This window comes from Lissotriton vulgaris, chromosome 6, assembly GCF_964263255.1.
Source record: "Lissotriton vulgaris chromosome 6, aLisVul1.2, whole genome shotgun sequence".
Taxonomy (NCBI): Eukaryota; Metazoa; Chordata; class Amphibia; order Caudata; family Salamandridae; genus Lissotriton; species Lissotriton vulgaris.
This window is the reverse complement of record NC_141694.1, coordinates 1,364,737,394-1,364,761,199: the sequence shown is the minus strand read 5'-3', so window position 1 is coordinate 1,364,761,199 and position 23,806 is coordinate 1,364,737,394. Positions and strand designations below refer to the sequence as shown.

At 48.3% G+C, this 23,806-nt stretch overlaps 1 protein-coding gene across 1 annotated transcript in view; it reads right to left on the bottom strand.

Moving 5' to 3' along the window:
• The window catches only part of LOC147708882 (uncharacterized), a 129,678-nt gene extending 117,650 nt beyond the window's left edge, over nt 1–12,028 (bottom strand). Inside the window, exon 1 of the mRNA XM_086925795.1 lies at nt 12,005–12,028. Coding sequence (XP_086781921.1) covers nt 12,005–12,028 — 24 coding nt within the window. The remainder of the gene's footprint in view (nt 1–12,004) is intronic.
• Nucleotides 12,029–23,806: the final 11,778 nt, after the last annotated feature.

The following is a 23,806-nucleotide window of genomic DNA, read 5'->3' as shown; positions in this document are numbered from 1 at the left end:
GCAACTGTACTAGCCACTCACCTACAGGAGCGCCAATATCCTAAACAGCTAGTGAACAGAGCTTTGAAACGTGCTTCAAATAATAATCGCGAAGCATTGATTGAGAGACGTCCACCCAAAGCACCAACAGAGCGACTCGCCTTTGTTAGCACATTCAGTGCTAGATCACATGACGTACAGAAACTGGTCCGTAAACATTGGGGGATTTTAAATTCAACTGAGGCCAACATCCCGCCACCACTCTTTTCACTCAAAAGGGCACCAAGCTTACGAGATACTCTGGTACATACCAGACCGAGGAGACATGACACTAACGACACCACAACCTTATGGGGTCTCCCACCGGTTTCTGGTCACTTCCCGTGTGGGTCATGCAGTGTTTGTCCACAGACGGCCAAAACCACCTCAGTCGACATAGGGACAGGCAAGACGTGGGTTCTCAAAAAGCACACGAACTGTAACACCGACAACGTCATCTATATGATCACCTGTCCCTGTTCCTTAAGATATATAGGGTACACCACTCGGAAAATCAAGTTGAGAATTGGGGAACATAAAAGTACAATCAGGTGTCGCAAACAGGCCACCAAACTAACAAACCATTTCTTAGATCACAGACATTCGGCTGACGAAATGAAGTGGGTTATCCTTGAACAGCCCTATTTCCCCCCTCACATTAGTGATGTACCTAAATTTCTATTCAAGAAGGAACAAAAGTGGGTGTTTCTTTTGAAAAGTCACATTCAGGGCCTAAATGACGACATACCATGGACATCGCTTTAAAACATCTAGATCCGGTATGTCGTAGTTCGCCACTGTGAAATAATATTCCTTTGGGATCCAAAAACAGCATTATAGGAGTTGATCCAATATCCCTCATAACAATCTACACACACCACTCCAAAGATGGCGCCCTTAGTATAGAGCTGTATGGTCTATCATTTCACTACGCATGCGTGTAGTTAATACACATATAGATCCCATGGCACACGCATGCGCAGGTGTTCTGACATTCCTCTTGGCGTAAGTGCAGAACAGCGATAGCGTTTCCTTTTTTGAACTCGCGCAATAGTCCATCGACAATATCCGATACAGCTGTGGTCAATTATTCCATCAATACGGGTATAAAAGGACTTGTGCGTTCACTAGCCAGTTACCTCCACTCCCTCTCGGATGTTGGTGTAGAGGTACCGACGGACAGGTAGGGCACTTTAACCACTCTTTGCTGCCCTTCCCTTTTTTCCATATTCATTACATTGCCGAAATCTGCTCTCTTAGCTTTAACCTAAACTTCCCCTGCATGGTCTTAGCCACTAGCTCGGTCGAGGTTGAGTCTCTTTCCCATACAACTGGCTTTTGTTAGGGGACTGTTGGAAATATGTAATTATATGCATGTAAACTACTCTGAAATTTTTCTGAGGTTGTTTTTCCACCCTAACAGAGCGGGGCCTCCTTCTTCCCGAGTGGGTGCCGGGTGAGGTGAGGCAAACTCCCACACAACGCTGGGTGAGTTCATACTTTTAACTGTCAGTGATTTTAGATACACTGAAACTGGTAAATCCTCGCGTTTACTGTGATAGCGGGGAGATAATTTCTCCACCGCTCTGTTTGTGTGCTGTCTGTTTGTTTCTTGTATCCTTGATACCGTTAGACACTAACTTTGTTCCGTTGTACACTTTTTCTCTCTTTTACTTTAGGAGACAAAACAAGATTTGGAGTACCACCAGTATACATCTGGGCTCAGAGGAGCTGGTAGGATTTATCCAATATATAGTGTACACAGTCACTTTTTTGTTTTGCAGTCGCATTTTTCACTTGGTCCTGACGAAAGCTTGGATCAGAGAGTCCATCTAGCTGAAACATGTCGGCCTTCACTAACTCTGCCTTCATATAGTTATTATTTAAAACTATTTTTGGGCATTTTAATTTTGACCTTAGTACCATACCTATTAAACTTGCTTTTGGTCCTAGGAGTCAATTTTATCCTCACTTTTTTCACATATTGACTTTTCACTTGCACTGCACCCCATTAGCATCACCAGTGAAGCACTGTGGTCTGAGTTTACATCGTATAATCCATCTCTGCACAATCAATAGGTGCACTGGTTGAGATCTGGATTGATGATACATCTCCCAAGTGACGAACCTCCACCAGACGGGTGGGCTGATGGGAATTTTCCCCAGCCCAGTGCTATCACTCCAGTGCTACTAATGGTTTCCGGGTTCTAGATTCAGCACGGCACACCTACAGTCATCTAGACCAGGCTATTTCTTCTTTTTTGCTAGTTGTAGTTAGGGCACAAATAGCTCTGGTCGGTAAACATGCCCTATTGACCCTCCCTACATTTTCTTTACAGAGACTTGAGGTACTCCTAGTAGGTTAGGAGAGGATAGAGAAAGGATCTTGTTGGTCATGATTTATTGTGTTCTATTTTCCAGAAAGGATTTGAACCATAGAAGGACTGTGCCAGAGAAGCCCATCCTGTCTTCTAATCTTCCTAGCATTTTGTCGTGTTGACCGTATCAAAGGCTGAAGAGAGGTCAAGCAAGACTAGCAGGCATATTTCATTGCGGTCAAGAGATGAGAGGGCGTCGTCTACTATATGTAGGATGGCTGTTTCAGTGCTATGGCCAGGTCTGAAGCCCGATTGGTGTATGTTCAGTAAATTGAAATTTGTGGTGTGTGAGTTCATTTGTTGTTGAACCCATTTTTCCAGGCCCTTTGCTAGTATAGGGATGTTAGTTATTGGTCGGAAGTTGTTGGGGTCGGAGTTGGTAGCTGTCATATTTTTTTAGAATAGTAGTAACTTGACCAGATTTTAGGCAGTCAGGGATGTGACCTTCTGAGAGCGAGGCATTTATGATCTTGGTCCAGAGAGGGGCTATGATATGATAGATGTGAGGTATGCACTTTGCTGGGACAGGGTTGTTGTAGTGGTTGTTGAGTTTAGTAGTTGTCAGAATTTTGATGATATCATCGATGTCATAACATTTGAAGTTGGACCAGTTAGAATTGTTTTTGGGAAGAGATTGCTTATTTAGTACCAAGTTATTAGGATGACTGATCTTAGGGGTGGCTAAGCTGGTCGCAGCCATTTTGAGTTCAAGTTGGAGAGAATTTATTTTTGCCGTGAAGAATGAGGAAAATTCGTCACTACTTAACTGTAAGGCTGATGTTATGTGAAGATTTGGCCAGTTTTTTCGATTGTTGATTCAGAATTTTGAAGAGCTTTTTAGGTCTATTTTGAGTATTTTCTAGTTCTGATTTGAAGAAAGTCTTTTTTTGATCTTAGAATACTTTTATTGTATGATTTTCTTGCTTTTCGGAGTAGTTTCACCATGGGGAGGGGTGAAGCCTCCATTTCCATTCCGTTGATCTGAGTTTGCGTCTCTACTCATTCAGGGCTTCACTGAACCATGGTTTTTTGTCCTGTAAGGTATTCTTTTTAGTTTTGGTGGTGCGGCTTGGTCGAAAATTTTCATCAGCCTTGAGTTATAGTGATCAATGAGGGCAGTGACGTCACCTATGTTGTTGGGGGGATAAGAGCCTGCTCACATTGTGAGGCTAGCTTGATCCAGTTGATGTTCTTAGTGTCTCTTATCCATTGTTTAGGTTTAATTTGTTGTGGGAGGATTTTCTTGTTCTAAGAGGGGATTTGGAATGTGATAATGTGATGGTCTGACCAGTCACACGGGGTAATCAAGATCAATTCAATATTGTTTAGTTTGGAGTTGAGCCAGTCTAGAATGGCACCTTTTGAGTGAGTGGGCTCTGAGATAGCTTGGACCAGGGAGTGGTCAGCAAGGAAGGTTTTAAGGGCGTTGACCTGCATGTAAAATTTGTTCTCCCAGTGGAGATTGAAATCACCCAGAAAAATGTCATTTGAGTGAGGGGATGAGGTGCCGTGAAGATCTCCATAAGTTGTTCCATGAAAGTTATGTTTTGCCCAGGAGGATGGTAGAATATATGTAAATTGAGGAGTAGGATGGAGTAGGAGCTCTTCCAGAGTACTCCGAGGGTAAGGGGGTCTCCATCGGCGTAAATCCCTGGTAAACCCAACCCATCGAACCCAACAAACCAAAATATCTGTCAAATCAGCTAAATTATTAGCTCTGTACCTGTGACCTGGAGTATCCGGACCCACGCAGCGGCGGATACAAGGTACGATCTCCTGCTTCGGACTCATCGCGACGATCACTGACTTCCTCTGATGACAACGAGCCCCAGATTTTGGATCGGGTTCCGGAGATGCCCTCCTAAATCTGTGCCATCGGACCCGAGATTTAGCGGAGACCTGCTTCACCTCGATATGACGACTCCCGATGACCTACGGGTGACCACCTCGCGTCAGAGGTGCCCCTCGCTTCATGAGTGATCTTTTTTTTTTAGCTGTCTCAACGAATCAACTGGCCTTGCGGGGACCGCCTTGCATCGGAGGTTCAACGGTCTACTTGAGCTCTGCGGGTCTGCCAGAGTCCCGTACTGCAGCTCCCTATGCCAGCGTCACCGACATAAAGCACGCCGCAAAGTTGCAGTCTTCACACTCGGGGCAGAAACAACTCTTTGTCCCACGGTGGTTCCACACTGCCGGGCCCCCTGCACTCAAGACAAAACACACAACCCCTCCAAACTCGGCGCCTAGAGACACTGATCGGAAACCAGCCGGCGATCTTCACTCGTCAATTTCCTCTGCGCCTCACAACGCAGAGGCTGGACCTGGGAGGCTTTAACTGTTTGTCTCCCGGACTGGCTCTGATTACTGAAGGATCAGAAACCTGCCAGCGCGCTGTGTGTCTTTAACTGGCTTTAACTGTTCGTCTTAATAATCTGAGGATTGACAGATATCACACAGATAACTACGGACCCATGCAAACTGTGAGTAGCCATATGCTAGGGGAATACTTGTGAGCACATTTCGCTGATTGCTACTTCTGGGATCACTCTTGAGGCAAACGTGACTTTAAGGATACTGGCCCTAAGTGCAGAGGAGAGCCATTTTACCTCAGGCTTCAACCCCTTCATTACTTTACTACTACTTTTAAAATGGCTGATCCCAGCCACCTACATTGTTCATAGGTGAGGACTCCCCTAACCCCGGCGGCCATCTTGTAATGGCTTATGTCACCCTTGAAGCCTCCTCTTTTATTCAGCTCATAACTTCAACAGGGGTCATCCTGTAAAGGTACCTATTCAATTTTCAGCAAATCAAAACGGAGAGAGAGGACTAGATAAGCCAGTCCGGATCCCCAAGTTAATATGTAACTATCAAAATAGGACTAGCTTGGTTGTGTTCAAAGGGAGACTCAGTACGTATGATGGCAAACCATTTGGTTTGGTTGTTAAGCCCTCACCCACCGACCTAGTCGGTGGCATGCTTCATCATCGGGCCCACCACAGTGACACCGAATGCGTCCCGGGTGTGCTTCGACTCCAGATTACTGAGGAGCTGGTATACTTCTCTGAGTGTGCTGTGAGGGGGTGTATAAGAAAGTGAATTAAAAGCTATGCTGTGGGTCCCAGTGCCCGAGGGTATACAGAACTTTAATAGCTGGGCCCACGCTAGCGTATAAAAAGGCAAGCGGACGCGGTGGAGCGAATTATGAACTCCCGCGTCCTATGTGGTCGACATGTTTCAGCCAGGCCTTTCTTGTTTTAAAACTGGCTTTCCTCAGGACCAATGAGAGTGTGAGTGAAAAATAACTATTATTAAGTGAACACAACCAAGCTAGTCCTATTTTGATAGTTACCTATTCAATTTTGACAGACACCTTGTAACGTCTAACCTATACTTTCTCTATATCTGACTTTTGATTCACCCAAATTGAATTGCCAATCGCCTACACCCATCAAGAAGCTCTAAGGAACGGCCATCTTGTAACATCCCCAATAAACCTGGCAGCCATCTTGTAATGGCTAATATTTATATACTTTTGCAATTTTGGCATGAGTCACTTACGCTGAAGACCAATCGTTCCTTTACTTTTTGTTATTGTCGCTCCTCACTGCCAAAGGAGTCTCGCATCATGACTGACCCATTTATGATACCTGAAGACAATAGCGCCTACTCTATTCTATACCCTCCTAAGCTATCAAAAAATGCAGCAAAAACCTTCAAACACAACCTCCTCAGAAAAACCCAGATACCCTATTCCTGGATCACTCCTACTACGCCAAAAAAGGCATCATAATCAATAACCTCTTATTTTTCACTAGACAAATTGCCAAATGGCGATCGGCCTTTCACCAGTTACTATCCATCCAAGACCATAAAAATATTCCCTACGGAACTAGGATTACTACGAATCCCACGTAGAACATCAGAGCCTCTTTGAATATAACATCCTACGAAAATGGCACTGTCCTTTTTCAAGCAGCTAATAAGGACCTAGAACTTTTTGACAAATACTTTGTCACATTAAAAACTCACGCCCTCAATACATTCACTCCCTCTCAGGTCCTCACTAACCCCTCCACCCCCTCCTCTTCTGAAGATCATAGACCACCCCCCTCACCCAGACTTGAGGATAGAGACACTACCAGTGCTCCGGCCTATGCACACATTGCCTTGACACCCTGCTATCTCACGCGGCTCCTCCCCTCAACCCCTTCCCTCACTTAGTTCAGTGGAAAGAGACAACGCCAACTTTCCTTCCTTTCCACATACTGCATGGAAAACTCTAGCGACCGCAAGTAACACTGCTCGGGAACTTAACACTACCCCCTCCACTCCTCCCATTCCAATAGAACATCGACCCCTATTACTCTTAAGTGGTGAATGAAGCAACAACTTCATCTCCTCTTCAGGTACCGCACAGACACCCTCAACATCCTTAACATCATGAGGCACGTCTAGGGGCCCTACTACTACCCCCACTGCCCATTCTTCTTTGGATGAAAACCAATCACACCCTTCACCTAGAATCAAGGAAAGAGGTAACAATTCTCCCTCCTCAGCAAACACTACACCGCTATCATCATCATTCTCTCGCAACACTTCTATGGACCCTACTACTTCTACCCACACCTCACTACCCTCTCCGGAAAAAACTCGACCCAGCCATGTACCCACACTCAGTGAAAGAAAGATAAACAACTTGCCCCCTCTAGTTCGCACTTCAGTATTATCTTCAACTAGAACTACCATGAGAAACAACGTTAATTCTACTCCCTTGAACCCCCACTTCCTGTCCTCCACACAGCATCTATAGATGGAACAAGACTGTCTCAAGACCTCTTACTGCACATCTAGAAACATTCAAAACGTTATCCTTGAAATCAAAACCATCCTACAACTTGCGGAAAAAGCGCTTACTACACTTAAATATCTCCAAAACTTGCTAAAGACAGCTGACAACGTGGCAAAAACTATCCCCCTGCCTCTAGAAAATCGATTTTAGCGCACACGCAATTTCTCCAACTCCATTACAGACCAGGAAATGCAATCTCTGTCACGGCTGTACGAATCTCCATCCGACCATTCCCTAGATAAAGAGGAATACGCTATCCACCTTGCAGAATCTCACATGTTATCCATAGAGGAATAAACCCGTAAAAACTTCACTCTATAACCCCAATCCAAGATAACCAGGAGCCTAGTCCAAAGAATCCCCCAAACCAGATTTCCTGCCTTCCACTAAATTGCCGTTCAGCCCCTAAACACGCCTCTGACATTGCTGACCTCATCCTTAGCATGAATATGGACATAATTATCCTCACAGAAACATGGCTCAAGGAATCATCCTCTCCATGCCTTAACCTTCTGGTCCTCCCAGACTTCAACATCATTAGACTAGACAGACCTCACAATATAGGCGGAGGCTTAGCCTGAATACATTGCCCTGTCCTCACCGTCTCAAAATTTCACGGGGAACCCCTGGACTTCTGTGAATACCTTTGGATCTTTGTGAACTCACCTAGTATCCACCCCCTCAAATTACATATATTCTACCATCCTCCTGGGCAAAACATAACTTTCACGTAACAACTACATCTCCCACTTTGCTAAATAAAAAGTCACAACTTTAAAAAAGACATAAATAAATATATAAATAAATACACAAATAAATAGATGAATACATACATAGATACACAAGCTATTACAATTCTTAAATTAAGCATTGTGGCACCTGAATCACACATCCTGATCAGATCAATGGAAACCTGGAACTTGCAGTCGAAGTGTCTGTGATCTGCACATGTAAGCTGGATTTATCAGCAAACACAGAGTCATCAACAGTCTGTCTAGACCCAGTGTCTACATTGACATTGAAGTTTGGTGATTGATGGGCCACATGTCGAAAATGAGAGGAATCTCACATAAGGGACTTCCCAAGATGATGGGCAGTCACCATGAGTCCTTCGGTTTTGATGATAGTAAAGGGTTCAACCTCAAAAGGAGAATCAGATTTCCTTCTTCTGTAATTGTCTAACAAGCACTCAATCGCCCCTTGTAAAAGTGATCTCCTTTGCATGACGACGTCGGTTACCTTATTTTCCATCTTCTGTTTGTGACCAAAGTCCGTAGTGTGAATGTCTTCCTCATTCTTAGATCTGAGGTTGGTCCATTGGGGCAAGTTGGTTGTCATGGCTCTTCCAAATATGGGAGTTACCAGGATTTCCCATGTCATTGAGTGAGAGGTCAAACGGTAAGCTCAAAGAGTAGTGTTTAAAACAGCTTTGTGGTTGAGCTTCTCCACTGCTGCACGCTGAACAGCTTTCTTCATAGTACTCATGAACTGTTCTACCAGGCCGTTGGCCTTTGGCCAGAGAGCAGTGTTTTTTTGATGCTTTGTATTGAGGTGATTTAGAAAGTCTTTAAATTCTCGACTATTTAAAGGTGGGCCATAGTCAGACTTTATTACTGTGGTACACCTCATGTCAAAAAGATTCCATCTAGTTTTTCTGACCTTTTCATGTGTAGTGGATAAAAGGTCTTTCACCAATGTAAAACGAGAGTATACATCAACAATTACTAGACATTCATGTCCATTCTCAAGAGGATCAAAGACATCAATAGCAATTCTCTACCAAGCATGATGTAGCAATTCTGACACGTGCAAAGAGTGCTGAATGACTTTAGATGAAAGACAGTTGCATATATGATAAGCCTTTCTTTCTTTTTCGACCCTTTCGTTGAGATACGGAAACCAGATTTGTTCACGAAGAGCTCTCTTGGTGTCAACAATTCCTCAATGTTCCTCCTGGGTGACATAGATCACTTGTTATTGTAGACTCTCAGGAATAACAATTCATGTACCTTACAAAATGAGCTCTTCTTGAGCCACTAAAGGTTAATCACTTACATTTTTGAACTGCAAAAGTTCACTGTCTTTAGTAAAAAGTCTGGAGTGCTGGTTTCACGATTGATGGGCAATAGTGTTTTTAATCTTAACATGTCAATATCTTTGCTTTTGGAAGTGACAATGTGTTCTAAAGACATGGCAGCTTTAGTGCGCGACTTAACAATAAAATTGATATAGACCTCCGCTGTCTTGGATAGGGTACCAGGGCATTGCAATGACACTCTTTAAAAATAATTGGCTGGATTCCGATCTTTCCCAGAACAATAAATAATTATATAGTTGTATTCTTGTAGCCTCAAACCCAATGTTTGTTGCGAGGAAATATTTTGGCTTTGGGATTGCCAAATATTGTCAACAGAGCATGATGATCAGTCACTACAGTAAAAGGCTTTCCGTACAAGAAAACATGGAAATATTCACAAGGCCAGACCATTACCAAACTTTCTTTCTCAGGTTGTGTGTGTACATGCTCTGTTTGTGACAGGCTTTTACTTGTATATGGCACAATAAGTCTCTGGGCATTTCGCTGTCCGCTGTGCAAGGATTGGGCCCAACCCAACAGGGCTAATGTCAACCACAGCCTTTGTATGTAGTTGAAGATCAAAGTAGGCCATTTCAGTGGCACTCTCAATGACTTGCTGGATGTTTTGGAAGTGCTTCTCACACTCCCATGACCAATGAAATGGTACGTTCTTTTTCGTTAGTTCTCGTATTGGTGAACTAACCATAGCAAAGTCGTGTATGTATCTCAAACAGTAACTGGCCAGTCCAAGAAAGGATCATAACATAGGAATATCTTTATAGAAGTGGATTCACCTCCTAAATGGGGACCGGTTGTGCCATCAGGGGACGTTACCCGGCAAGGTAACTCTTCTCACACTTTGTACCGTCACGATGATTGATCAGACAGTGACACCCTTGTCACACGCAAAACAATATTCAATTTCGAACTTTCAGACGACATCAAGGGTGTGCAAGTACTTTCCTTCGAGGCACTCAGAGTTAAGCCTGCATTGGTTTGCGGACAACATGCTTGCATGAGAGCTTTGTCATGTTGTTTCTGTATGGCTCTAAAACCTAATATGTCATCACAATAGTTAAATGCATTTGCTGCACGTTGTATGATGTGTCAATGGTGTATTGGAAAAGTTATGTGGCTAAATATACACCAAAACTTAATTGCATATAGTGAAACAGACCAATATGCGTAGAAAAGGTTGTAATGTACCTGGATTTTTTTCCAAGCTCCAAATGGTGATATCCTTTATTTAGGTCAACTCGGGTAAAGAACTTTGCACCATTCAGTTGAGTTATCATACCAGCAATGTGTGGACCATGGTGTATCTCTCTCAATTGCCTTGTTGGTCTGATGCAACTCAAAGCATATTTGTACAGCTCCTTTACTGTCTCTTTTGGGCACTACTACAATGGGAGAAACCTAAGGTGTCGGATCAGTGGAATGTTCAATGATGTCATGTTTAATTACCAAATTAAGTTCCTTTTTAGCAGCTCCTTGCAAGTGAAACACAATTTGTTTGTGTCTTTGAGCAACAGGATGAATATCCTCATTTATGTGTAATTTTGCTGTCATTGTTTTGACTTTTCCTAGCCCATGAAATGATGAAGGGAATTGACTTACAATTTTATGACAAGCATTTATATTGTAGTTCACTGAGATTAGTTCCATATCAGCAGCAGTTTTACAACTTAGCAAACAGTCACTTGAAGCTGTTCCTTGAAGCACATGAATAGGTGCTTGAACCACATTTTTCTAACCCTGGGCAAAGCACTATGCTACGCTTGCGTAGTTTGTGAAGTTTGCGCTACTTCGCACTATGCGAATTGTATGTAGCACACTGCAAGTACGCGTAACGTAGCGCAGCGGTCATTTTTTGCTTGCTCGTGGTCCTCAACATCAAGTTGGTGACAGCGAGCAAGCAAATGACATCCCGGGGAGACTTTTTCCTCATTCGCGATCAGCAACATTAAAGTTGCCGATCGCGAGCGTGGAAAATAGACCTCGTGGCGAGATTCTCAAAGCGGGGAGGTCAGGTTTGTCATTGCGAGTGGTCGCGTATACTTGCGACCGCTCGCGATGAGAAACTACCAGTCCTCGTTGAGAAAGCTGCCGCTCGAGTAGAAATTTACTCGAGCGGCAGAAAATGATTGCTTGCACTGTGCCAGATGCAGTTTGCACTGCTTGCACAGTGCGGAGAGGCATCCGGCACTGTGCAATCAGTGGGAACAGCATTTTGCACAGTGCATTTTTCACAGGGCACTACGCAGTTCGCGAAGCTATGCGTAGCTTGCGCAGTGCGAAGTGCACTTCACGTAGCTACGATTAGCGCTACTTCGCGAACTACGCCCAGGGTTACATTTTTCTTGTGTTTCATCGTGGCTACATAGAATACTTGGCCCTCTGAGGGCGTCGAAGCAGCCATTGTTTATACTTTTGTTTTTCACATAGTAAGTTGTGGTAACGGAGACATTGTGCTGACTTGTGGGTGGTTGAGTAGTTGTGAACTCCTTTGGCACTTCTCATCCCAGCCGAATATTGGATGGCATGGCCGTGCGTAATGGAAGTTTTGAGTGTAAGAGGCAAAAGTGTGGTCAAAGCTGTCTATCATAGCTGGGTATTCTGCTTCTCTGGAAGCCAGGATGAGTAAGTGTGACAAAACCCCCACCTAACCCACCTCCTTACCTGCTTCAAGGCTGCGACAGCCATTCTTTCGTCATAGCAAGCAGGGAAGGCAGAAAGAACCAGAAAGGAAAGAAGGGCCATTGAAAGAAGGGAGGGCAGAAACGACTAATACACCGAAACTAAAAAGAGGCTCATCCTAGGAGGGAATGAGGGGCGGGAAGGATAGACTCTTAAGACCAGCCAATAGTACTGGAGATAGTACAGGGAATGATATGGAGGAGGACGGAGGAGGGAAAAACACTGACAGCATGGAGAAGAAGAGGGAGGAAAATAGAAATGCTGTTGTGTACAATTCCGAGGAGGATGAGAAAGTAGAAAGTTACAGGGATGCTGGCGAAGAGGAACCAGTGGAGGAGTGGTTTGATGCCACCTGAGGGATACCGTCAGAGACGCTGCAGCAGCCCGCCATAATTCAGGAGAGCTGTGGCTAGTGCAGTGAGTGTGAGGAGCTGAGTGGAGAAACCAAATGCCTAAAGTGAAAAAAGGGGGAAGCACTAGGGAGACCAGCAATAGGAAAAGAAAAACAGTCCACCGAATGAAAGGATTATAAAGAAACCTATTTTTCACCTCAAAAACATAGCTGAGAGAAGAAGAGTTATTTATTTTCTTTTTTTCCTTTTACCATTTTTTTATGTGCACTAATTTTTCTTCCTTTATTTATTCATTCATTTTATTGACTTACCTGAACACTCAAAGTATGAGCTGAGCACCTCCTCCATCTCTATGTCCCTATAAGAAAAGAGAAGCATAGAGAAAGTAAGACTCATACACATCTTGGGTGACTACCTAGACCTCGGTCCAGGCCAGCACTATCCCCAGCAGGTCTGCGAGCAAAGCGCTGCATCCAGAGTACTCCTTCAACCTCCTGTTCTCGAGCCGGCAGCCTCTGCTCACTTGCTGCTCCGGTATTAATTTTAGTGTGCCACGTGACCTCCTTAGCGTTTTTCGAGACACTGGTTATACTGCTTCTGTAATTGATTCTTGTGTTGTCTATTATTTTTTCATTAGCCTTGAGTTTTCCTTTAGCCATAAGTTTCTGCCATTGTTTCCTGCTGCTGCTGCCCCTGTGGCCTCTCCCACTGACTCAGCCCCAACTCCCGCCTCCCTACTTACAGTCCAGCCCCCCTCCCCTAATTAATGGTGGCTCTGCGTGGTGGCACGCAGCGGGCGCAGCGCTGGCAGCCTGTCAGCACCCGTCCGCGGCCTGACCACGGCCAGCTCCAGGAACCCCGGTTCTCCTAAGTCCCACCGCTACGATTCCACCAACCTCCATTCACTCAATCCCAGAAGACACTCCGACTGCAGAAAATCCTCACCGAATACCACCCATGGACAGTTCTCATGCAGACCCTGCCGTATATCCTTCACCATCGACAAAGCCCCCACGACCGCTGAAGGCACGCCTGACGCACGCACCGCCGAAACCCTGACATGCATCCTCCTCAATGTGCACTCCCTACACCGAGACGCAGTAGAGATCTGGGACCTGATCGACATCCTCTCTCCCGATGTCGTCTTCTTCACGGAAACCAGGAACAACACCACTGCGGCCCCTGACATCGCCACTGCCATCCCCGATGGCTACAAGATTCAGAGGAAGGACCGCCCCCACAGCCCAGGAGGGGGACTCGCCACTACACACAAGACCACTCTCAGACTCTCGAACTCCAGCATGAGTGACCCCCACTCCAACACTGAACACCTCCGCTTCCAGATCCAGACCAGCCCCAGGACCACGCTTCATGGCACCCTCATCTACAGACCGCCAGGACCTCGCACCCAGTCTGCAACCACCATTGCCGAGCTAGCCACACCCCACTCCATCACCTTCACGGACTACATTCTACTTGGGGACCTGAACTACCACCTCGACAACTGCAATGACCCCGACTCCACCAATCTCCTCAACAACCTCAGACTGAAGCAGCTGGTCAACATGCCGACTCACAGAGCTGGACAAACCCACGACCTCATCCTCGCAGGAGGGACACATATCTGCTTCAGCCACATCACCCAGCCCCTCTGGACAGATCACCACTGCGTCCATTTCACCTTCAACACCACCACCGCACCCAAGCACGCCCCGCGCCCGCCACAAAGGAACTGGAGCATGGTCACAGAGGAACACCTCAACAGCACCCTCCTCCAAGACCCCCCTGCGCTACGACCGACACCAACTCTGCAGCCAAAGAACTTCACTGCTGGATCTCCTGCTGCACCGACAAGCTCGCACCCCTCTGCCACCACACCAAACCACGCCCTCTGAAGGATGCCTGGTTCACCACAGAGCTATTAGAAGCCAGGCGCTCCTGCAGACACCTAGAGAAAACCTGGCGGAGCCAGAAAACCAAGGAAGCACGGAACAACCACAGGAGTGCCCTGAAGGAATACCACCAGCGCACAATAGACACCAAACAGACCTTCAAAAGAGACAAAGTCCAGATCAACCCGACCAATGCCAAGGAACTTTTCAATGCCATACAGCAGTTTGCCAAACCCCCCAGCGAAGCCATGGACTTTACACACTCCCAATGAACTGTGCGACAAGCTAAGCTCCCACTTCCATCTGAAGAGCAAGGCCCTCTTTGACAACTTCAGCGAACAGACCCCGGACAGCACCCTCCTCCCCAAAGCCACCGATAAACCAACCGTCAGGACCTGGAATCCTACCACCGTTGAGCTCATCACCGCAACATTGAAGAAAACCCACTCAGGAGCCCCAACGGACCCCTGCACACCACACATATTCCACAGGGCTGCCGCCACCATCGCACCCAAACTAGGACGGACCATCATCGCCTCCTTCGGATCCGGCGTCTTCCCAGATGACTGGAAGCGGGATGAGGTCAAACCCCTCCTCAAGAAACCAACGGCTGACCCGACGGAACTGAAAAACTAGTCGGCCCATCTCTCTCCCCCCTTCACGGCAAAAGACACAGAGAGACTCGTAAACACTCAGCTAACCACTTTCATCTAAGAGAACTCCATCCTAGATTCCTCCCAGTCTGGATTCCGCAGCAACTACAGCACCGGGACCGCCCTGCTCGCCGCTACTGACGACATCTGTATACTATCCGATCAGGGACGCACTGCGGCCCTCATCCTGCTAGACCTCTCTGCAGCCTTCGACACCGTCTCACACCACACACTCGCAGCCAGACTTCCCAACACAGGGATAAAAGGAGCCGCCCTCAACTGGATCCAGTCCTTTCTCTCCGGCACAACCCAGAGGATCAGACTCCCTCCCTTGCTCCCTGAACCCATCGATATCAGCTGTGGAGTACCCCAAGTATCATCGCTCTGCCACACGCTCATCAACATCTACATGGCCCCCCCCTACATGGCTCAACATAGAATCCTACACCAACGACACCCAGGTCATCTTCACACTCATGAAGAATCCCGAAGACACCAGACTCTGCTTCCATGAAGGAATGCAAGACGTCGCAGCTTGGATGAAAGAGAGCTGCCTGAAGCTCAACTCAGAGAAAACCGAGGTCCTCATCCTTGAACCCTCCACCTTCACGTGGGACAACACCTGGTGGCACTCCACCCTCGGGAATCCACCCACCCCTGCAGACCATGCATGAAACCTCTGCGTCATCCTTGACTCCTCCCTCTCCATGATCCACCAGTTCAAGGCTGTTGCCTCCACCAGTTTCAACTGCCAGTGCATCCTCCACAAGACCTTCAAATGGATCACCCCCTGATTGCAGAAGAACGGTCACCCACACGCTCATAACCAGCAGACTCGACTACGGCAATGCCCTATATGCCGGAATCAACAGAACTCTTCTACACAAACTCCAAACCATCCAGAACGCCGCAGCCAGACTTGTCCTCGGGAAACCCCGCATCATGAACACATGACCCTACACCTACGAGACCTTCCCTGGCTCCCAGTCGAGAGGAGGATCACCTTCAAACTCCCCACCCACACCTACAAATCCCTCTACAATATCAGACCCAAATACCTCAGCAAGAGAGTCTCCTTCCACGTACCCAAGAGGAACCTCCGCTCCGCCAACCTCGCTCTGGCAGAAGTCCCCAGCATCCGCAGAAACAGAGCAGGCAGAAGAGCTTTCTCCTACATCGCAGCCAAGACCTGGAACGAGCTCCCGGTGAACATCAGACGCTTCCCGACCATGCACATGTTCAGGAAGGACCTCAAGACCTGTCTCTTCGACTGATCCGGAGCTGCTCCCCCCACCCGCTTCTTGAGTAGGTAGTGGGTGAGTAGCGTGCTCTATAAACCCCCTGATTGATTGACTGTTTTTTTTCTTTTTTTCAAAAAATCTTTATTGAAAGATTCAACATTATCAGCATACAAATTGACATCAAGTCAAAGCATCATGCATCAGCTATGAAGCACAACAACAGTGGAGGGAGACCGAACAGAGAAAGGCATTATCCAGTAGAATACTAAAATCACATCAGTAAGCCAAATAGTTCAGGGATATTATAATAGTGGCACCTAAGAGTAGAGAGCAGGACCGACTCCAGAACATTAAGTAAGAAAAGGGGGATAGCTACTGGCCATCACCAGCGGCCGGCGCGGGCGGATTGCCGGCGGGGAGCACAGGGAAGGCAGTCTGGCTAGAAGGGGAGTGGGTATGAAGGTATGTCACTAGGGGGCCCCATATGTCAGGGGTGCGGGATGAGGAAGGCATGAGATCCCAGAATTCTGATAGTAGGGACTGACATCTAGAGGTGTACTCGAGCCACAGGGCAAATTTAGGTGCTGCTCTGCGCCCCAGCACATAGCCACCCTACGCTGTGCTAGAACAAGCAGCATTGCAGTCAGTAATTGAGAGGCATCCGGGCAGAATTTAACGAAGCCCAGCAGGCTTAATGGCGGATCAGGCCGAACCAGCGAGGAAGTGATCTTAGAGATATCTGCGCAAACCTCCCGCCAGAAATCAAACACTCTAGTACATAGCCAGGCCAAATGGGAGAAATCAGCATCAGGGGCAGAGCAGCTCGGGCATTTGTCATCAGGGATGAGTCCCAGTCTATGTAGCTGAGCGGGGTGTGATAAACCCTGTGAAAGTATTTGAAGTGTATAAGACGAAGGCGATAATTGGGAGATAGTTTTTTAGTCTGATTGCAGCAATAAAGCCATCAGCTTGGGAAATGTTCTCGCCAAGGTCTTTACCCCACGCCTCACAAGCGCAGTCAGTGGAAATGGAGGCAGTCGACAGGGTGGTTGCATAAAGTTTGGTCACCAGCTTCTTGGGGGAGGGGGAGGAGTAGATGAAGTTGAGAGTAGGCATCGACGGAGCAGACTTAGGAAACGAGGGATGTAGCTCCCTGCAGATCGCCCGCAATTGATAAAAGAGCAGAGTATCCAAAGGGCCTGAGGAGGCAGGAAGAGTAGAGAAAGAATTGCCAGGGTATAAATCCGCCAGCTTCGCAAGTTCAAGACGGACGGCTTGTCTGGACATACCAGAAGGTTGGAGAGGAGGGAATGCAGGGTGGCGTACAATCGGTATGGTGTTGGCAGACAACTGAGGGAAATTAGAGAGGTGACGCAGACCCTGCCAGGCCCAGCAGAGAGTGTCTCAATCGTGTCTACCTCAGCACCTGGATGGATAGCCGGGAAAAACAGCGCGGTGTTCAGGGGCCAAGGGGCGCGCAGTCGGTCTCAAATGCAACATGTGGCTGAAAAGGAGAGGGGTGAATCCGAAAGTGAAGGAAGCTGGACTGTGCACATAAAGCATAAAGTTTAAAATCGGGGGCATCCAAGCCACCAACTGACATAGGGAGTGTGAGGATGTCGTAGGCAATCCTAGGGTGCTTGCCGTCCCAGACGAGAGATATGATCAGGGAGCAAAGTCTACAAAAGAAATGCGAAGTTAAGGGCAGAGGGATATTTAAATAAAGATAAAGGATCTTCGGGAGGACCACCATCTTGGCGATGGTGATATGACCGGCCAGAGACAGGGGGAGTCAATTCCAGTGAGGAATTTTAGACTCGAGCCAATCCACTGCGCACCCACAGTTGGCACGCCATAGCTCATCCAGGTCTCTACTCAGCCAAATACCCAGATAGCGAGTGGGGCCGGGGGCCCTCACGAAAGGGAAGTTGGGGTGAAAGGCTTAGTGGCATCCGTCAGCGGGAACAGGACTGACTTGCTCCTGTTTACTGTATGCCAGACAGACCGCCAAACCGTATTATTTATCGCACTAAAGGACTGAGGTTGTCTTGGGGGTGACGGACGTATAGCGTAATATCATCTGCGTACATAGAAACCAAGAGAGCGCGGGTTGAGAAGCCAATGCCCCTCTGGGTGTGGTGTTGCTGAAGCCGGGCAACGAGTGGCTCCATCGCGATAGCGAAGAGCATGGCGGAGAGAGGGCACCCCTGCCGGGAAGCCCGTTCGACCGAGATGGGGTCAGAAATCTGGCTGTTTATACAGAGACGAGCAGAAGGGCTGGCATAGAGGAGTGAGATCTTTCGAATAAAAGTGACACTGAAGCTGAGACGAGGTAGGAGAAAGAAGAAAAAGGGCCACTCAAGGGTGTCGAAAGCCTTGGTGGCATCGAGCAGGGCAGCGACCGCCGGAAGGCTGGGATTAATCTGATCGAGGACCGAGAAAATAGTACGAAGATTATGAGAATTAGCACGCCGTGGGATAAAGCCAGACTGGTCCGGAAGCGTGATTGTGGGCATAAGGCAAAGAAGGCGGGAGGACAGCAGCTTCGTAAACATCTTGTTGTCTATGTTAATCAGGGACAGGGGATGATACGGATCTCGAAGGTCCGATGGCTTGTCCGGCTTAAGGAAAAGAGTTATCATTGCTCACAAAGCGATAGCGGGAAAAGGCCATTATCATAGGAATAATTGTACATAGCGACCAAATGCGGCTCCAGCAGAGATGCAAAGGTTTTGTAGAATGAGGCTGGGAGACCATCCAAACCAGGAGCCTTATCACTGGGTTAGCTATTTATGGCAGCAAGTATTTCTTCCCTAGAGAAGGGCTCATCCAAGAATTTGCGATGGTAATCCTCGAGCAAGACCAAAGTGATAGTGTCGAAATATCGATTAAAATCCTCCAGCGGGGGAGTGGAGCCCGCGGTATATAAGCGCGAGTAATAGTCCGTAAATCTTGTCTTGATTTCCTCCGAGGAGGTGGTTCTGTTGGGGCCACCATCGCTGAGGGCCATAATGTAAGATGCGGCACGAGGGGAACGGAGGAGGTTGGCCAAGGTCTTACCAGGCCGGTCACCCTCACCGAAACGATGAGCCTGGGTCTCCCTGCCCAGGAACGAGAGTTCCTGTTCGGCCTCTTCAGCAAATTCAGTATGTTTTTCGCGCAGGAGAGAAAGATTTTCTGGACTTGGGTGGGTTGCCTGAGCAATGTCCAGGGCCTTAATCTGAGCCTCAAGCCTGCTTAGAGTAGGGAAAATGGAACGGAGGACCCCAGATTGTTTGCAGATGCACTCGCCTCTGATCACAATCTTGAAACCTTCCCACAATGTGGAAGCAGAATCTTCAGAGCCGACATTCAAGTCGAAATAGTTAGAAATCGCGGTATGGATCTCATTGTAAAAAACGGAGTCGCAGAGAGCATTCGGAGGGAGCCTCCAGGTGAATGCATGCTGAGGGGAGTTGGGAAAGCGAAGACAAAGTTGGACTGGTGCATTGTCAATAAGGGTACGAGCCATGTTAGTGGCAGAGGTTAGCCAAGCAAGGACATCGGGAGAGGTGATAAAAAGATCAATACGTGACCAACAACAACTGGCGGCGGAGAAGCAAGTGCCCTCCCTAAACTCGGACCACATGTGGCGCAATGCATCAAACAACAAATAATCGGTGAGGACTGACCGAAGGAGAGCAGTGGTGCGGGGGTGGGATAGATGGGGCCAGAGCGGTCCAGGTTAGCTGAGTGTGACATTAAAATCTCCCCCCAGAGAAGCGATGTGGGTTCCAAGGACAATATAAGATGCCATACATGGGTGAAGAAGTCTGGGTAATCCGAATTAGGGCCATACACAGCCGCAATTGTCATGGGTTGGGCCAGCAGGGAACCATGTAGGGTGACGTAACGCCCATCAGGGTCAGTGATAACCTGGGTCGTGCTTCATGGGAGCCCCTTCCGAATCAGAATGGACACCCCATGAGAATAAGAGGAATAAAAAGATGAGTGGAATTCCCCCCATTGGCGTGGTTGCAGTCGGGAGGAGGACGTTTGTAGCAGGTGGGTTTCCTGTAAAAGGCATATGCCAACTTTGTGTCGGATTAAGTGGGAGTGTATTAGCCTAGCCTTGCGATGGTCATTAAGACCACGGATATTCCAAGTCCAGCATATAGTGTCAGTCATAGAAGGCTAGACCAGTGTGTCAGGAAGTGCAGGACAGCAAGTCCAGACCGTAATCAAAATCTAATGTGTAAAACAGGGGCAGAGATACCTGAATGTGTAACGGACCGAGCAATCCCAGAAAACTGCAATGAAGCCACACAGGGCCTGCATATGTAGGAATAATTACGTATGTGGGGCAGCATCAAAAAGGGAGCAATGATAAAACAGACAGAGTCGATTCAAAAGGTGCCAGCCTATAACAGAGTGAGGTGCATTGTACAAATACGGGGCCGTAATCTAGCATAATAGTAGAGCGTTGTGTGCTGAAGAGATACACTGAAGTAGGACAAGAAAGCTTAAACCACCCAGGGAGCCACGCTCCCCCATCCACCAAACAAAATGCAACACAGTGGCCAACATGTGAAAAAACAGTTCACTAGCGGCCCCCCAGAACCCACCGCCCCCCCGCAACAAAGAAGCAGTACCAAAAGTCCCTCCACCCCCGCACCCACTCCAACCCCCCAATCAGGCTGAGATACCACCCATCCCTACCCCGGGAACCGGCAACTTGGGAAAGGGAAAACTTTGTTAGATAAGTGAATTATCCCGTGAGGGCATGGCAGAGCTCGGCGAACTCCCCCACAGTTAAGCAGGGTGGCCAAGATTCAGAGGCTTCAGACAAAGTTAAGAAGTATTAAACTGTTAAAGCACAACCAGTTAATCATTGTCACTGAGGTGGTCAGGTGCTGCAGATTGGGAGCTAGAAGGTGAGGTGCAATGAGTTTTATCGAGTTTCTTGGCATAAACGAGAGCGTCTCTGGGATCCGAAAATACATGTGTCTTTGCACCCTGTCGGACCCTCAACTTTGCCGGTAATGCCAAAGAGTCTGTGATCTCATGCCTTTGAAGGATTTTGTGGCTGGGAGGAATTCATGTTGGGCCGCTTGTACTGCTGTGGTGTAGTCTGGGTAAAAGGAAAGCAAATTGCCCTGGTGACATATTTTGCCCCTGCCACTGGCAGCGTGCAGAATAGCGTTGTGGTCCCTGAAATTTAAAATCTTTACAATGAGGGGGCGAGCACATAATCCGGGGCCGGGGCATGGGCCGAGGGAACGATGTGCTCGTTCGACGATAAAGACGGGGGAGAGAATGTCACCAAAGAGTTCCCTTATGAGCTGCTCCACAAAGTCCTCCATAGGGGAGATATTGGTGGACCAGGGCACTCCCGTGATGTGGAGGTTGCTCCGCCGAGAGCAGGCCTCCAAATCTTCGTTTTTGCTCTGAATAGTGTCCAGGACTTTGTCCATTTGTAGTAACTTCTGGCGATCCTGTGTTGCAGCAACCTTAATGTCAGATACCCTGGACTCAACATGCAGGAGGCGAGAGTCGTGAGAGTCCACCCGTGCTTTGACAGAGTCCAGGCGGGTGGACAGTTGGTCCAGTTGAGCTGCGATTCCGGTAACCATGGATTTTTCATCGAGCATGATCGCTTTCAGATCATCGTCTCCAGCTGGAGGAGCCTCCATGTTGGCCGCTGGATCACGGCAATCCGACCCCGCACCGTCTTGGCGCGTAGATCTGCGTTGGTCGAAGGTGATTTTAGGTTGCTTTCGGTCAGTCCTCCCCATGGCAGGTACAGTCGGTAGGAAGCCAAACCTGGGAGTGGGAAAGAAGAGGGGTGCCAGACGGGGTTGATGGTGTTAGTACAAATTAGGAATGCCGTCGCCCGGCAATCTCAGATGGTGGAGTTGACAGGGACCCTTTCTCTAGAGGGTGGCAGCTGTCAGTCCTGGCAACTCAAGGACGAGGTGTAATGGAAATGGGGTGCAGTATACGCCGTGGAGGCTAAATAGGCAGCCCGACAGGATAACACCAGGAGGAACAAGTAGAACTCCAGGGGTCCCACTGACCAGCAAGAGAGTATGCAACTGTTCAGTTGAGGGCCGAGGGTGCGGAGGCAATGGCAGCAAGTTTCAGTAGTAAGAGAGCTTGGGGAGCTACGAAGAGCACAACACAGTCTGCGCCACAGCAGCCACCAACCCAAGGGTCGAGGTTTTGATGTGACAGCAGCTTAAAAAGGACAGCTCCAGAAAAATGACCCAGTAAACCGAAGGAGCAAGCAGGCCCCAAAGTTCCAGGGCGGTAGACCCCCTTCCGCAGTGCCACACACCAGCAGATGGCGAGATTGGCGATGAGGAGCAGGCTCGAAGCGACGTGTAGCAGTTGTAGGAGCCTGGGACAGGGCCCAAAGCCGGGCGGGCGGCGCACCAGGCCTCAAGGTAGCAGGCGTTAGAGGAACACATTGGGGGCCTCTGAAGGAGACGGAGAAAGGTGCTGCAGGCACTAACTCAGCCCCTGAGTCCCGCGGCCGATGACACCACACAGCTCTGAGTCCGGCCTGGACAGCAGGGAGAGGCGATGTGCCAGGCGCAAGGGTTCCCACAGCAGGAAGGCACCAGGACGGCAGTGATGGCGCTCATGAGTCAGCGCCCAGGGTGGCGTGGCTATGGCCCAACGAGCCGCCGAAGGAGGCCACAGTGGGGAGCATGTGGCAGAGTCCCACAGCACAGAAGGGCTGCCTCCCAGGGCACACACCCGGCAGGGGCAGATGCAGCGGGGAGGCAAGGAGGGCACCTCGCTTGCATCGCAGGGCCCAGGAAGCCGTAGCCGGTATCGTCGGTGCCCATGGAGGTGGAGAAGGGCGCTAGAGCGGCACTGGGCCCGGGCCGAGTGGTACATCGCGTGGGCCCCTTACCCCGCCACAGGTGGCCCCGGCGATAGCAGCACTCAGCGGGAGGCGATCAAGGATCTTCCGGTAGACCCCTCAAGCAGCACGGGGTTCCAGGTCACAGAGCAGGCCGCAGCTGGAGAAGGGCCAGGCCTCGCCGGCCGGGGAGGCACAGGCCCTATGCCGCGAGCAGACGGCTGCCCAGAACACCCACAGGACAGGAGCAGCACCAGGTGACACCTCAGACACCAGTGGAGTAGATGACACCAGTTGAAGGTAATTTAGGTGCCGTCGTCTGCAGGATTCTAAAGGATTATTCGCTTGGCCGGCGGAGCCCACTTAGAGTGCGGCCATCTCGCAGCCGGCCAAGACCCGCCCCACCTGATTGATTGATTGATCTGGTGATGGAGAAATAGTTTGGGAGAACAAACATTGTCATTGTTACTGTACTCTTTGTATTTTTTTAATGGCTCTGATGGTGATCCCACACCTTAGAACACTGTAAAAAAGGAACAGACAAAAAGAAGTTAATCCTGCACCTGTCAAGACAGGAAGTAATGCCACCCTTGCCCACTTGGAAATGGACTATCTTGTTGAAGTTTTGACCAGCTTGTATTTCATTATCATATAAATACTCAATAAAAAGGCCACATTCACCATACTACCAAGTCACAAAGTCACATTTCCACCCTTCCTTCCCACAGTGAGCTTCCCAAGTTCCACAATTGAGTATGTGGCGTGATGTTTCGCATGGCATGCAGAGCTTATAAT